The sequence below is a fragment of the Passer domesticus genome, chromosome 1 (assembly GCF_036417665.1).
Source record: "Passer domesticus isolate bPasDom1 chromosome 1, bPasDom1.hap1, whole genome shotgun sequence".
Lineage (NCBI taxonomy): Eukaryota > Metazoa > Chordata > Aves > Passeriformes > Passeridae > Passer > Passer domesticus.
Window position 1 is genome coordinate 16,300,759 of NC_087474.1, and position 17,761 is coordinate 16,318,519.

General features: G+C 39.9%; 1 protein-coding gene across 2 annotated transcripts in view; it reads right to left on the bottom strand.

Annotated features, from left to right (window-relative positions):
• GPR158 (G protein-coupled receptor 158) overlaps positions 1–17,761 on the bottom strand; it is a 186,352-nt gene that overhangs the window by 161,722 nt on the left and 6,869 nt on the right. For both annotated transcript variants that reach the window (XM_064407624.1, XM_064407615.1), the window contains exon 2: positions 8,642–8,747. In XM_064407624.1, the coding sequence (XP_064263694.1) occupies positions 8,642–8,747 (106 nt within the window). The remainder of the gene's footprint in view (positions 1–8,641; positions 8,748–17,761) is intronic.

Consider the following 17,761-nt stretch of genomic DNA (forward strand, 5'->3'; position numbering starts at 1 on the left):
AGCAGGTTCAGCTAAACCAGGCTGCCCAGGGCTCTGAACACCACCAGTGGTGGGCACTCCACCACATCCATGGACAACCTGCTCTGGTGCTTGACTACCCTCACAGTATAATCAAAAAAGGGGCTTTTGTACTGCTTCAGCCTGAAGCCCTACCTCTTGCCTTGTCACTGACTACCCCTGAGAGGAGTCTGTCTCTCCTTTACCTAGAGAAAATCCCCACAACCCTCTCCTCTCTATGCTGTACAGTCCCAGCTTGCTCAGCCTCTCCTCATTCAATAGTGCCCATGTTTGTGGTGGCCCTTGGCTGAACTCCCTGCAGAGCATCCATGTCTCCTGAACTGAGGAGCCCAGAAGAGCACACAGCCCTGCAGAGGAAGCCTCCACCCGCTGGTACAGCTCTGCCCAACACAGCCCCCAAGGCTGCTGGCAGCAAGAGCACCCAGCTGGCTCATGGTCAACGTGGTGCCCACCAGGACCCCCTGAGCCTTTTGCACAAAGCTGCTGCCCAGCCCTGCAGCCTGCGCTGGTGCATGGAGGGAGGAGCAAGGAGACACACAAGGACCAGTGTCCCCTCCCCAGCCTCTGTAATATCTCAGCACAAAGCCGCTCTGGCAGAGGGCCTCTGTGCAAAACACCAAGCAATTCACAGCTCCAAGTACACCTATATACAGATGTTCAGACACACATTTATATGATGTCCATACATGTGCACACCTACACAGGTTAGCTGTAAAAATATAAAAAACATACAAAAATATTTGAAGGTTGCCAATATTTCAGTTTATTAGCTATGGAGAAAGTTCAATTTGTTTCTCAGGTCAAGTCAACTGAGTTGGCTTTATTTTAAAATGTAACAGTAAGGCTATAACTGGTTATGATGAAAGGTATGGGACTCACTTCGCTTGAATTAGAATGCATGGTTATACTTCTTCATAGATACTTTTCCCTAGCCAACCATATTTGAAAGAGGAAAAATTATTAAAATGTTCAGACGGAATTGGTGGTGAAAAAAAGTAGCTATTACATTCTGACAAATAGAGATCAGTAAGCAAATCCTACTACCTATTTCATGCAAGCAAATTAAAACTGGTTGCCTTGAGAATAGTGGTGGTAAATCTGGGGACCAAATTTAACTTCAGAGAGATTCTGATCCTGCAGAGCAAGAAGAAAACAGGGCAGTGTAAAAAATATTGTCTGATTGGTCTCTGAGCAATATCTATTTTCCCTCACCATCTTTTATAAGTTAAGGAATAATCAAAGACAAATATCTTACTTATCTTAGGTATTTTATATACATAGGATGTTTGGAAGACAAACTTTTTTCACTTTCTTTTCACTACTTTTTCAGTAATAGAAAAAAATGAAATCCTTATAGATGAACAATAAAGAAATGCAGTAGGATAAAAATCAGCTTACAAAATAGTCAAAACACAAAAAGGCAGTAATACTCAAAAACCTGAAGATCAAAAATCAAATGTTCTGCATTCCCATATTAGTACTGATGCTTAGTATATTCATAATCTCAAACAGCAATGGACAAAAAAGTCAATAAAGAAACACAAAAGATGATTCTAAGTTTAGTAAAGACTAAGAAATTTCCAGAAGACCAGTCCTTGATAGCCATCAGTTTACAGTACTGGCAAATGGAAAGCAGAAGAAAAAGTCATACAAATTACTGAGATTTAAACAAAAGCATAGATAGCCTAAAAGCAGTCATTTTTTGTTTGCAAAAAAGCATTTACCTCTTAACAGAAATCACCAACAAAAATAACTATTTGAATGTCTAGTGCTATAAAATTGTGCTTAAAAATAAAGCTAAATTAGTTTTTTTTTCCATTAGTATTATTACTATGATTCAGTAAATTGTTTTGAATATAAAGATTCAGCAGCTATTGTCCCCAGTTTTTCTTCAGAGTTTTAATATGTTTTCAGGCTAACTTTAATTTGTTATAGAAGAATGAATGACCTTTATTCTCTCAGCTAAATTAAACTTGCCTCTTGTGTAGGTATGATAAACTACAAAAAAAGCAGGAAAAACAGTTACTACAGTTGATAAAAGCTTTTTTGAAGTGAGACAGAAGTTTTTATGTATTGGTTAACTTTCTCAAGTCTAGGGGGAAAAAAATCTATTTTTTTTTTCAAAGAAAAAATTAACTGCAATATGTATGTATGAGCAGAATTTTCCTATTTTAGCTATGAAAAAAAGCCCTCTGCAGTATATTACCTGAGTAAACTGATAGTTAACTCAAGACCAGAGTCTGCACAGTTCATAGGAAGCTCTGTCCTTTGCAATGACAGCAACAGTGTGTTTATCTAAGAGGAGTTTGGGTGACTTAATTCTTGACCAAAATTCTATCATAAGTCAAGATCACTAAGAAAACTATGAAGCTCATCAGACACAGATTTCAAAAATATATCAGGATGCTAAGTCTTGCTGGAAGTATCTGGAGCATGGTGTGGGCACCTGCTGTGATGCACCCCAAAACCCCATTCTGAAGATGATCCAGCCTGAGCCCTGGCTGGAGCACATCTCAGTTCACAGGCTTGGCACACCTCTCTGCACAAATCCAATCCTGAGAAGGCAATTCACACACCTGGAGATCACCCTTCAATTCCAGTCTATCAGTTTAGAGATAATAATTTTGCCTGTGGGCCAGCTGTAAAACGGGGGTAATAGTCTTTGTATCACCTCACAAGATAAGCCTGTCAAATCTCTCACAGAATGGACCAGATGCTTTGAAACCAAAATGGTGTTTATTTATCTAATTGCATATATCTAATTGTGCTTAATGCTACCAGAAGCACATTTCAGACATGATACAGGCCTCTGGACATAGTGATAACAAATGAGAACTCTGAATGAAGCTGTGTTCTATTTAGAAGCCTGGGTTTGCTACAGCTTCTGCCCTTTCACTCTGGAAAAGGCAATTCTCAGCCAGTCTGCCATGAGAAAGGTGCAGCCTGGCTACAGACCCCACACTCCTCACTGCCAGGTTTTTTGTGCCTCCCAATACACCCTGATGTTCCTCCTCTTGCCCCAGCCACAGTTTTTCAATCTCTCTCCTCTCTTTTCAATCTCTCTTCCCTACACCCATCCCACTCTCCACAACTTCCCCTCTGCTCCCACCACATGTATTTTGTTCATGTTCCACCAGCCAGCTAAACTTCTGGGCCTCATCTCTTCCCAAACACAATGGGAAGAAGCACCAGCACAACTAATCAGCATTGCCTGACAGGATCATCTGAGCATCTCTGTTCAGCAGAGAAAGATCCAAAAATTGCAGTCACAGATCTGAAAGAACTGGAAACTGATGTAATGCTACATCACCTGTCATATGCAAGATAAACCAAAAATCTCCCAGCTATTTTAATTTGACAGACAACAATGTTCAGCCAACCATCTACCCCTTTTCATGTTTTAACTTTGGGGGAAGGAAAAACAGAAGCACATAGAACTGACCCAGATGAATTTAAATGCTCAAGTTAAGACTGCTGACTAGGATGAAAGGAATTTTTACAAAGGTTTTCTTCTTTGAAGAACACATTGATAACCAAGATTAGCTCCTGCAAAACACAGACTCATTTAAATTTTTTGTCTTTAAAGCAAAGATGCTGTAGCTAAGCAACCTGGCTCTTCCTTAAACTGAAAGCTGGTTTTCATAGCACCTTGTTTATCACTGAGAACTCCGACAAACCTCCACCTTATTTTATGTAACAGTGTCTGGGGGAGTGCCAGATTAGATCTGGTTTACTGTCATAAGGGGACTTTTCCCATGAATGCAGATGATGCAAAAGTTATTTTTAAAATAGCATCCAAAATGTTTTTTGTGTCTACTGCATGCTCTTCAAATACCCTGAGCTGTTGGAGAGAACAGATACACCTGTCTGCTTCTGAACCCAATAAATGCTGGCTATATTTTCTTTACCTGCATACTGAAGTGAGCCACTGCCCTTTCTGCCTTAGTTTCCCCCTTCAGCACAGGATTTGATATTTAGTGTTTGTTTTCTACCACTAATGATGCTGTTTTAAGACAAAATATATCCTGACATGCCCTCTACTCTGGGAGGGTACTGCTCTTATCCTGTGTTGAATGCAATCTGCAGCTTCAAGAATGATTATTATTACCAAATTAGAAGCTAACTATAGCCCATAAACCCATTCACTCAGACTGAATCACCAAACAGCTTTGATTTCAAATTCTTCTAATTCTGACTGCACTTTTCCTAATGGATAGGACAGCAAATAAATGCAAGTAAAAAGCAAAATCAATGACACTGAGTATCTGAGTATGACCCAGTGGGTTATGACTTCAGATGCTAATCTCTTGCCACAGTTCCCCTCCCACAGACTGTGTACATTAATAGCCTTTTCCCAGTCTGACAAGGGCACTGAAAAGCATTTGCTTGAAAAACCTGGAAAGCATTGGGTAACCCACACCCTCCCTCCCAACCCATCCCCATTACAAGTCTATTTTTAACCAGCCCCTGCCTCCCCCTTGCTCAGTTGCTTGTACCCTTGCATACAGTATACTAAAATATGATGGACCCAAATGTTTTGCTAAACAATGGAAAAAAGATTTTGGCTGCACTGCTCATTTGTTTTCCCTTCTCAACTGGTTTTGTGTTTGTGCACAATAAATAAACACACAGTAGGCCTATGCATCCTTCTACAAACACAGATATGCAGCCACTGTATACAGACAGCAATGCAGCTTTCTTGTTTACTCTGCTTCCCTCATTTCCTCCAGATATTTCTGCACGCTGTCATTTGTGGAATACTGTTGAAACCCAAAGGGATGTCAGCTGAGCCTGCCTCACACTGCAAGCTGTTGGCAGGCTCATTAAGGCCAGGGGAACAGTGTGGAGTCTGCTGCCACTGCCACAGACTGATGCTGCTGGCTGGAAGGATCTGGCCGAGCTCAAGGGGCCACACCAGCTCATTTCTTCAGATGCTCCTCAGCCTTGACATTATTGCTGGTGGCTCCACAAGGACTCTAAAGTTGTTACTAAAAGTGCCAGCAGCTGCTGTCAGCATTTATTGAGAAGAAATCCAATATAGTAAAAGTCTTCAAGGGTTTCAAACAGGGTAAAAGTGCATGTTTTCTTACTCCCATTACCAGCCATGACTGTACATTGTACAGCACTGCCTGTACAATGAAATTACTTTGCATTTGTTATTGGGTAACTACACTTTGTTAATTTCAGGCTTGTCTGCATCGTTTTATGATCTACCCAACTTAATTTTTTCTAATTGTGCAGATATTACCTGCCATATTTGTTGCAGCCCTAGGGAATCCAAATATCTTGCCCAATAGCTTTTGGGGAAGCCGTCACCTATTTGGGAGTCAAGACAGAAGGCAGGAAGCAGAATGTAGCTCTCTCTCACAGAAGTCACCTGGCCATCAGCCTCTTTTTGGCTGATTCAGTTATTGAAAGAAAGGAGAAAAGCATAACAACAGTAGACTTTAGCCATGGCTGCAATTTGGCTTTCCTGTGTTAAGTATCACCTAACTTCCTGCTTAATTAGGTTGAGCAGGGTTCAGTTAACCCCGTGGTTTAAGAAGGGCACTATTATTCATCTAGACTGATATAAATCGGGGATGTATGTGTATTGCCCACAAAAGAGAACAAATCAGGAAACAAATCTATTACATATTAGGAAATTAAGTAGTCAAATTAAAAATGAGGAATTCAAAGTTCTTAGTGCTTGTTTTTGTTTCTGTTTTTTGTACTTGAGGGCACCATACATGAAGCAAGATATTTAAGATCCAACAATCCTAAGGAGCACCTAAATCTAAGGACAGATCAAAGTTTAAGGAAGATTAGTATGTCTCAGCATATTGCATATCTGAATCATAATATTCCTAAATCACTCAACCTGACACTGGTTTTTTCCAAAGAAGGACTAGCACTATAACTATTCCATTACAATCAGGTTGTTCTTGATGACCTTCCAAAGACAAATCCCTGTGCCACAGTTAGCATCATCTCCTAATACTGCTGTGCCAGACTATGTGAAGGCAATACAGTACTTTCAACAACAGTCTATTTTCTGGAAGAAGTTGGATCCCATCCATGCCTTCCCTTTTTTCTGTCTAGCACATACAGACCACTGGCTTACCATATGTTTCCATGCACCTCCATCTCCCTCATTTCAACTGATTTTTATTTGGAAAATAAACACTTCAGAACAGCACAGAAAGTAGGAAAAATTGTCTGCCATGTGTCTAGTAGATTTTAGCCACTATAAAAGCATTTTGATTAATCCATAACTTTGGTTTTTTCCTTTCATTCTTTCATAAAGTCACTCTCTATTTTCTACCATTAGGGAAGAAGGGAGCTGCATTTCCAAAATTCTTAAATATTGAGCTTTATGCCTTTGGTTTAATGGTATTGGTGGCCTGGCCCCATGGTATGGGCTATGAAGTAAACACTTTCAGAGCCAAGTCAGAAATTCACTATGGCAAAGGATTATCAAACAGTCTGCACAGAGGCTATGCTGCAGTAAATACTCAAGTTACCTAACAAAACTGAAGTGAGCACGGAGGATCTAAATAGAGCAGAACTGGAAATCCAGAGATCTCCATTCTCTTCCTACTCTGCTGGAGACAGACTTTGTAAATGGGGGCAGAGCATTCAACCATCAGCAGGCATTTGTTTAACTCTTCCTAGGTAGTTAAGAGAGATCACAGGGAATATGGTTTCATTAGCATTTATAAGCAAAACTGTGTGGAAAATATTGTTACCCTTATTCCACACAGTGGGTTCCAATGAAAGGAGCATGAAAAGCAGCACATGGGACTTTCTCCCGGGTTCAGCTGTGGTAGTTTCTGCCCAGTGGCTGTACACTGCTGTGTTTTGGATTCTCTGTGAGGGTAATGTTGATAGCAACAGCCAAAACACCAGTGTGCTAAGCAATGCTTGCATTAAGTCAAGGGTTTTCCAGTTTCCCATGCTCTGCACAAGAAGCAATCAGAGCCAGGACAGCTGACCTGAGCTGGCCACAGGGATATCCCACACCTGGAACATCATGCCTGGTGGCACATATATATAAGCTGGGAAGAGCTGGGCAGGAGGGGTCACTCGCTGCTGGAGGACAGGACAGGCATGGGTCAGCAGTGATACTGTGCACCACGGGTTGTTCTTGGGTTTAATTTTCCTTTTTCCCCCCCATCATTATAGTAATAGTATATTATCATTATTATTGCCATATTGCTTTGTTTCTATTAATAACTGCTCTTATTTCAACCCACCAGCTTTACCTTTTTTCCCCAATTCTCCTTCCCATGGCAGTGGGGGCAGGGGAAATGAATGAATGACTGCATGGGACTTAGCTGCCAGCTGGGGCTGAGCCACAAGAGACCTAGGACTGCATTTTTTCTCTTTTATTCTTGGTTGCAGAGATGCAGTTTACAATTCCATCCCTCTACTAACATATTTTGCTCATAAGACATTAGGAGAAGGAGGAGCACATGCCAAAGTACATAATCACATTTGGGATAACTAGACTGTATTAAAAAAACAAGGTTCACCAGATCACATGGGAAACAGTATTTTCTTCTAGGAAGAAACAGGAGTGATTTAAAAAGTATTCCCTTCAATTCAGAAGTCAAAAAGTATTTGGCGGAGAAATAATTTTTTTCACTTGCAGAAATATTTAGTCTTTAAGACTTGATTTTGCATTTCAACTTTATTTAATGAAAAAAAAATCAAAGAGAAAAAGACCCAAAAAAATATGTTTACAAAAATTCTGAGTTCTTCTTGCTCAAAAATGTTAGCAGCTGAATTCATCAAAACCAACTGTTTTCCTAAATTTAGACTTGGCATTGATAAATTGGCATTTTACAGAAAATTAGGCAAACATCTCCTGACTTCTGGTAGACAAATGTCAATTTCTCCTACATTTTAATTGTCCTTTCCAAAAGCACAGAAGTGCACAGCTACCACTCTCACAGAAAACAAATGGGTGCCTTTGAAATCACCTTTACACAGGAGAACTAAAAGAAAAATCAAAATATATTTTGTTTAAAAGTTTCTTTGAATACATATGACAGGCCAGGGCGAATGATCTATGATTTGCTGACAGATGGAACCAGACATAGACCTTCAGAAGAAAGGGGAAGTAGGAAGGAGCTGAACACAAACATTTTAGTCAGCTCTGTCAAAATGTTGGCATTTCTACTAAGAAGGAATTACAGTATCCAATTCTGCCTGTTATTCTGTATCACTCTGTAAAATGACCATGTTTTTCTGAATAATTACCATTAGCATTTCAGCTACTTCTACTACATTTTGCAAAGTTGTCCAAGCAAAAGTGACACTGACATTAAAATTCTATTTTGATTTTGAGCACAAAATAATTGTTTGACTTGCAAAGCAGAACCTCATAAATTATTTCATTAGTAATCTTTTTCCCTGTAAGTGTTATCTCTTCACAATAACTTTGCTGCTGTTTCAACATCAATAATTCTGAAATGCAGGCACTCCTGAAACTTATGCATTCCACAACACCTCACACACAAAGATTCCTCCAGCCCCACAAACCACATTCAATGTCTACAAAATACATAACATTTATACTACAGAGCACTGCTCAGTGTACAGATTTGTTACTGAAGTGGTCCCTTAGGGACAGACATACCTCAGAATTGTTGAGATGACACCTGTGTGTCCCTGAGAACCATCCCTCACTCGAGCACTGGTCAATGTCCACCTTCTGCAGATTGATGTCGACTTTGACAACACCTCTGAAAACAGAGAGGAAACAGCCTTGAACACAACCTCAGAAATAGGTTAAGCTTTTTTATGATGCTGTAGCCTGAAAAGAAGAACTACCTCTTTCTTCTAAATATGGAATTTGATAAAATGTGTAAAACCAGAAATGTTTTGTGCTCCCAGAACCATAGTCACAGAAACATTCTTATTTTAGACTTTACTGAGATGTATTATGGACAAAAGCTCAGTAAATCTAACATATTAAGACCAGGGTGGCAGTTAAGAACAAGTTGTATGCTCAAACAATGTAATGCCCTTCACATTTTACTGCGCAGCAAAGACCCAAAATAAACACAGTGGAAGACCTGCACTATTTTTTGCCAGCAACCTTCTCAGCCAGTTCTGAGTGCAAGGTATCAGACACTGCACCTCAACCCATACCCAGCAAAAACTACATTCTCCCCTTTGCTCCAGGGAATCCTATTTGCCAAAACAACTGGCAAAAGCCTTTTTTTGTACCCTCCCCAGAGACAACCCAGCCTCCAGAGACATTCAGGCCTCTTCTCTGCAGCTCAACATCCTCCTCCAGCAAGCATCCAAGCCCCCTCCCCACATCTCTGCCAGCTGGCCCCACAATAAAACCTTATACAACTGAAAGCCACCAATAGACCACTGATGTATGTGAAGGAAAAAAAAAGTTTCCTACATACACATGTCCTGAAGGACCATCTAAATTGTCTAAGTCCTATACCAAGAAGTCTCTAGGTTTCATCATCAACATTTTACTTCAAAAATTCTTTTGAAAGAAAAGCTAACAAGCCAGTTTCAAGGCTGACACACTATTGTATAAAACTTGAAAATCATCAGAAGCAAAAAGGTACAAGACTGTAGTTCTACATCTTAAAAAAAAAAAGCCTTCAAGGATTTAAATATTCTTCAGAATGACCTAAAACATTTATAGCAACATTTTGTCAGAGCATGTAATCTATGACTGCTTTGCTGTAGTCCAGACTTGACAAAAATGTCAATATGCAACTTCTAGTTGCTAAATCATTACCAAACTCATTCGTAGTGGATGAATGCTCTGTGCTAATTTCTTACATCTAGAACACCATTCCTTTCAAGTCAATAATGTCAGCCACTCAGAACAGATGTGTTCATTTCTACAGTCTGAACTTCCACAGCTACAAACACCATCATCTCCCTTCTTTCAGGCTGCGAACCAACAAGGGCATGGCCCAGCCTCTATCCCAGAAGCACCTCATTCACCTCAAAGTGTGTTCCCTATTTTAATTAATGCTCACAACACAATAATAGTAACAAGTGAGCTACAGAGTCATATATTTGAGAGGATATGTAAAAGCACAATTAGAACAGAAGAGCAAGCTTGATCAAAACCAGGACAATGCTGTTCCCTCATATCTAACCCCAGTACAGCTAGAGTCCACAACAGCTAAATTTGGACATTCATCTTCAGGCATGTTATGTAGTAAAAGGAAAAACACAATTCCATCATGTAAGTGGTCAGAAGAATGCATGAGAGAATTACATAAAACAGACAGTAGGAAGTTAGACAGTACAGGAGCATTCAATCCCACTCAGTCTCCTGACTAGAATCTAAACAATCTAATGCTGGGCACATTTAGAAATTGCTTGAAATACTTAAGTGCTGGTTCTAGCAAGTTAAATTTAAAACAGCATACACCACACTTCTGGAACATTCTGATATATTTTTAGTTTTTGCCTTTGTACACTTGTTTTGAACAGCAGTTTCACCAGGGACTGCTCAAACCATGTTTCTACTCCAAGGAACTGTTTTTTCCATGTTCCAGGTAAGCAATAACCTCAAGAGGAAAAACTGACATGCTGCACAGATTACTTTTTTAAAATGCTGATGTCAGTGGATTACAAATTTAACCTGGCAAGAAGATGCCTGATTCAGATGGCCCTAGTAGTAGAGATAACAGATCACTCATCTGGTCTTGTGTAGATCCCACCAGGTATGTTCCTAATGTTTTCTGGGCCTTTATGAGCTAGTACAAATATTACTGTGTGGGCTGAGGACAGGACCTGTTCTGCAAATGAATACTCTCCCCATGGCAGGCAGGAGGACCAGGACCAACACTACTCCCTGCTCTCCTAATTCATGTTATACACCAGTCACATTGGCAAAGCTGTCAAGGATTAGCATCATCCTGACTACTCCAAAGAAATCAGTTTATACAGGAAAAGCAGTAATGATTCAATTTTAACAGAAATGCAACCCATTCACCTGAAGCACCTGACAGAAGAAGGTTTTATTTCTTTTACATGGAAAGCTTTTCCCTTGTGTACATTTTGTTTTTAACTAGTAGGATAGGAAACTCGCCTTTCCCTCCTCAAACATTTCTGCAAAGAGAAGTACAGATTTCAAATAAAGGACAAACTAATCACTGCCAAAAGAAAAAAAAACACCTTTAAGAGTTTGCTGTTTGGTATCACGAGCAAGCCAAGCCCTATAGAAGCAGAGTGCCAGTAAACAAAAGATATTTATATTTTCCAAAGAAAACTTACCTAGGGGTTACTTGTGAGAAAGACAGCACAGAAGCCAGAGAATTTATGGTCATTAAGTACACTGAGAAGGCATTTGAGTATGGCCTTGTACCAGAAGTGCTGCAATTTTGGAGAATTCATGGCACATTCCAGTGGGATAAGCATCAGAAAGCAGGAGAGCATCCTAACACTCAGAGCCATGTACTGGAAAGAAGGGAATATACTTCTGGACTTCACACATCAAAACTGATTAAAGAACTTGCATCCTTTGAAAGCTCTTTAATACAATTACTTTGTTAAAAATAGATGTTAAAATCAGATTCATACAGCAACTGTCATTGGAAGAAGCCTCTTGTGATCAATCCAATCAGCTCAAAGCAGGCTCTAAAGTTGGGAGTTGTTTATACCTTCAATAATGGAGACTTCATCTCTGGGAAATCAGATCTGATTTGTGACTGACCAAACTCACAGTGTCCATCAGAAAAAATATTTCTGATGTTTAAATGAAATTTCTTGTATTTCTTGTATATCCCTCTTGGGATTTCCATCCTTTCATTGAATAAGGCTGAGAAAGGTCTGTCTCTCCCTCCTTTACAAATTTTCACTGGGTACTTACACATGAAATACCCCTGGAGCCTTTTCTTCTCAAGGCTGAACAGTACCAGCTCATTCTGTCCTTATTGTGTGTCAGATGCTCCAGCCTTTAACTATCTGTGTGGCCCTGCACTAGGTTTGCTTCAGTATATCCATATCTCCTGTGCTGAGGAGCCCAGAGGTGGACAGCACCCTTGATGGGGCCCCCCACCACAATGGGTAAAGAGGAAGGATCATTTCCCTCAATCCATTGGCAAAACTTCCTCTCACCAACCAGGAGCTGTTGGCTCTCTGCCACAAGCACACGTTGGTGATTAATGTCACACTGGTCACATTGATTGGTGATTAATGTCACACTGGTGCCCACCAGGAGCATGTCAAAAGTGACTGACCTCCAACTGGTCAACAGCTATCTATACACAGAAGGCTGCTGAGTTGGTTAAACAAAATTTCCCCCTCAGAAATCCATGCCGACTACTCCCAATCACATTCCTCCTCTTCATGTGTTCCAGAAGGGGTTTTCATAGTGATTTGCTCCATCACCTTCCTGGGGACTGAGGTGGGACTGATCAGCCTGTAGTTCTTGGACTTTCCAACATCTTTTGTCACAAAGTACACTTTTCGACTCAGTAGCTTTCATTCCAAAGACCTTGGAAAAGACCTTTAAGATCATTGAGTCCCAGCCATTAACAGGACACTGCCAAAGTCACCACTAAACCATGTCCCTGAGTGCCACATCTTCTAAATACCTCCAGGGATGTTACTCAACCCCAACAGCCTGTTCTGATGTGTGACAATCCTTTCAGTGAAGCGAGTTTTCCTAATAGCCAATGAAAAACTCCTCTGGCACAACTTGAAGACATTTCCTCTTGTCCCGTCATTTGGAAGAGACCAACCCCTACCTCACCCCAACCTCCTTTCAGGCAGTTGCAGAGAGCAGTAAGGTCTCCCCTGAGCCTCCTCTTCTCTGGACTAAACTCCCCCAGCTGCTCCTCATAGGACTTGTGCTCCAGACCCTTCAGCAGCTCCTCTGCCCTTCTCTGGACTTGCTCCAGCCCTTTTAACAGCTTTCCTAAAGTGAGGGGCCCAAAACTGAACACAGGATTTGAGGTACAGCCTCACCAGTGATGAGTACAGGGGAATGATCACCTCCCTGGTCCTGCTGGCCACACTATTGCTGATATAAGGTACTCATGATCACAGTCATGCTCAAACAGAGTCTCCATATTCCTCCCAGGTTACCTGGCCCTCTTCCACCTGCACTTTCAATTTATGCTTAAGTTTTGTCAGGATCACAGTTAAGCCATCCAAGCTCAAAAATATTTTCATAATACTTCTTTCAGAAATACGTCAAAATTCTATCATTTCAAACTAAACACATGTTCCTTTTCCTTCTCTTGTACTAAAGCTTTTCTTACAAGAATGTTTGTCTTTCACAAAACCCAATCTTCATTAACTCAATGCAAACTTTTTTACCTACACTCTTCTCCCATCTGCAGCTCTTCTGTAGCACAACCTGAACTTTTGACATGGCTAAGTTGTTCTGGTTTTCCCTCTTCCCAGAGGGAAGGGCTTTGTGAGTTTCTGGGGTGAAAATCTACAGCAAGAAGAAACAGGCCAGTGCAGGAGCAGGAAAGCAATCACAAGCTGCCATAGGATTTCAACTGTTTCCCCCCATGGTGCATATTACCATTCTTTTTTCACCAGACCTCTGCAATACATGTTTCATAGTAGCATCAGAGTTCTGAAGTAGTGCCAGAGTCTGAAACCACCTGAGGATACAGCGCTTTCAAAAGCAAAGTTTCTTTGCACACATATGTGGCATTTATAAAAGGTGTCATGGTGGTACAAGACTTCTACTGCATTCATTTGAGATCCATTTTAAAACACCATCTCAGACTTGTACCCCACTGCTATTACACAGAGCACACTAATATGTACACGATAGATTTCTGAAATTCATCTGTGATTAATACAGTAGCTGGCACAGCCTGTTTAGCCACCCACATTTTCAGTTATTTTTGATTCAGCATTCAGAAAATGGAACATATGAAAGAACACATCCTCCTAGAATGTATATGGACCAACTCCCTGTGTTATATTTATCGAACTAATTGGGAATAATTGCAGTGCTGCTATCTTGGTGTAAGCAATCAAGACAAATATCAAGGGTGTAAGAGTAGACTCAGCCTGTCAGAGTAACACATTCATCCACACTGGCAATGCTGCCTGGCTGAACACAAGCCACAGCCATAAGTTAATAACAATATTACTGGTAATTGTGGACCATCTGGCAGGTAAGTATATTTTGTTAATCCCCTTGAAACAATAGATATCTGTTTCCTGACACAGTTTTACAGTTCTTACAAACACAAAAGAGGATCTAAGGATTGCATGTCCGTGTTAAACATGCAGTTCAGAAAGAATTAGTTGAATTATATATAAGATAATCATTGAAGAATGATGTCATCAAGGATTTTCTGTCAGGTCAGAGGTTTGATTTAAGAGGCTTTAATGCCTGTCTGTATTTCCAGTACTACTGTTTGTTGGCATGCTGCTTGCCTTGAAATCTGTGCCAAAAATTGATTTAAGCTTATTTTCCCAAACTACTAGCTATCTTGATAGTTTCAGTAGTTATAATATTTCATTGTAACAACATGTTGTAAAACCTATCTACAGAATATTTTTTTTGCCTCTACTGTTACATCATTAAAAAAAAAAATCAGGGGAACATGTTCTTTGGGAACACATTATTTTTCTCCCAGTCAGCTCAATCCAGAACTGTACAAAACAATAGCCTGCCAACATTTAAATGGTGATAAGCAGTATCCTTGTGCTCTAGATCTTCAAAAGCTTTTTTGGCACAGAGGTCATCACAGCTCAGCTAAACACGCAGTTTGCCCTCTAAGTTTGTACACTCACTTTTGTGCCTGTAAGCATTGTGAGTGCTCACAGTTAAGGTATAAGGGATGGGTATAAGGGATGGTTATCATACACTGAAGTGGGCATCATCACCCACATCTAAACAGCTGCTTAGATACTTGCTGTCATATTCATTCAACCCTCCATGCTGTCCTTCATAAGTCCTCTTTACCAGAAAACAAGGAGATAACAAAAACAAGTTCTCTACAGCTGTCAGAAACCTGCAAATGCCCACTCCTCTAGACAAACACACACTGTATTTTGGACAACCAGTGTTTTCAGGGCAGATGCCTTTTCTGACCCCTCTCATTTTGGAGGTTGCTGCTTTCAAGAACAATAACCTTCAAATACTGAATTCTACCTGACACCTGAGGCTTCTCCCATGTACCATCAACTGAGCACCCAAAACCAACCCTGGTGTCAAATTCACAAATTAATTTCAGCCATAAGTCTTACTGACAAACAGCAGCTTCTGCAGGTTCAGCTTGCCTTTGAAAGTTAAGATTTAGGATTCTGCTTCACTTGGACATTGTTAAAGTTCTTACTGTGCATAACCAGCCAGACTCACAAAAGGCTACTGGGACATGAGACAATTTTGGCCTGGTCACAGAGTCACCACCAATCCCTTACTAACAGGGCACTTCCTTAATTCCTCAGCCACAGCATGACTGCTGCTTTTCAACACACATTTTCAGAGGAGAGCCAGCTTCCACTAAAACCAAACTAAACAGTAAGGTACAGCAGAGTGGGCACATAAATTAGGATTCACCTGCAAAGAAAGTGTCTCTAGGCCACTTGAAACAGTACTACAAGGGCAGAATACTTAAAGCTGAATTCTACTGCCCAAAGAATTATTTCAAATTTAAATCTGCCTTCATATTTATGGCACACAGTGCTGCCTCCCTGGGGATATCCCTGCGGTTTAGTCAGTTTTTTAGACAGGCAGGGATGGTTTGGTTTGTTTGGTTTTTTTTCACTAGAGGATGCTCAAGTGCTCAAGTTGCTGCTAGCATCTTAACTCTGTCACAAAGCATCACCTGCTATAGGAATGCCAGGTGTCAGTGATGGTAGAGTACCACTCACATTAGATTATCCCTATGAAATGAGGTCTTGGAGCCAAATTCAGGTTACTTTTTTTAATATTTCCATTACCATCCATTGAGTCAAAGAGGCAGGTGGAAAGAAAGGGTCTCAAGGAACAGAGCACGACCGAAGAAAATACATCAGGAACACAAAGAGCTTTTGAAATAGAAGAATCCTACAACAGGATGGATGGTCTCAGCCTAACTGTACTAAATCCTGTGACCCTGAAGATATATTTAAAGGTAATAAGGTAATTTTAAAACTGAAAAGTAAAAAAAAAAGCCAACCTCAAAAAAAAAAAAGGAAATTGAAAGGCATAAACCTGGGCAAGGAGGAACATACAAATTACAAGAATGTAAGACAAAACCAAGATATTTTTAGAAACCGCATGTTAAAAGGATAGGCTCTACTAAAAACATTTGAAATACCTCAAAGTAGAAGGCTGAAGTAGAATCCCAAACACAATACACAACCAAGATAGAAAAATTGCTCAGAGCAGAGACAGCTTTTGACAAAAATGAATTATGTTCATCAGTCTTTAAAGAATCAATGAAACAAAATTCAGCTTTCACACGCAGGGAAGTTAACAAGCTGGACTTCACAAATGAGTGGCCAGTGACAAAGTTTGCAAGTGATAAAAATGCTTAATATAACCCACAACTAAACCTGGCTGACACAGAAAAGATGCAATAAAACACTTTGGGAAGTATTCATTCAAGAATCTGTGACCTCCTGATGAATTTAGATTCATTAAGTGAGTTTAAAACTAGAAAACTATGGAACCTACAACAGATGGCTCTAATGGAATATATAAATATATTACGGAATACAATGCTAAACTAGATTGCAGAAGACAAAAATGTGTTAAAATATGGATAAGAATCATGAAGGTCAGTTTAATATATACTTACTATCCAGTCATTCAGATAAAGTCTGAAAGAAAACAGTTTCTTTTTTGTTGCTTATCATTGGTAAATTGGACATAACCAGGACAGAAGAACTTTACATTTTTCCTTCAGTACCTGCCAGAAGCTGCTTCTGGAGCAAGGGCCATGGAAACCTTTTATTTGACCTAACACAGCTATACATTTTTTCTTACATTTAGAAACATTTCTATCTCAGCCCACACTCAGAATAGATGACAGTCCTGGAGCTGAATCCCATATAGTAAGGACTGCCCCATGTCCATCCCCTTCAAAAGGGCTTTAATAAACTGCTGTGCTGGAAGTCTGGCCCAAGGGTGATGGGGGTGGAAAACACAGGAGTTGGAAACAGAAGTTTGACCAAAAAAAAAAAATCCTTGTATTGCAATTTAGCAAGTGCTACATAATTGTGGACATGATTGCAGTATGTGTTTCAATCCTCTCATGGCCATATTTAACTTCTTTCTTCAAAGACCCACTTCTATTTCTCCAATACTGAAGAAAGCTGAATCATGGTTCTGTAAGAGAAATCCGTATTTATTGTTCCCTTCCTATGTTTCATCAACATCTATTTTCTATCCCTATCCATGACCTCACATGAAAAATGCTGGCAGGGATGTAATTGCCTAGAAAATACTTAAAATATCCTGAGGGTTTCCACAGACAAACACTAGTGGAGACTGTTGTCTTAACTTTTGTTTTAACTTCTTTTCAGGAACAAAATTCCAAGACTTCCAGAAATTCTAGAAAATAAATTATTCCCTTTCATTTTTGAAACCTGTTCTAAATCCATCCACACCTTCAATCAAGGGCCAGGACATGTTATAAAAATGTCAACCTCACCATTTTAAAATATTTTCTGTATCATACAACAAATGACATATCACAATGTCTCAAAAACTTTAAAAGTCTCCCTAAACAATTAAAATTAATTTGAATTTTAATTTCCAGCTCAGTACTCAGACTAAAGAGAAATTGGAGGAAACTAAAAA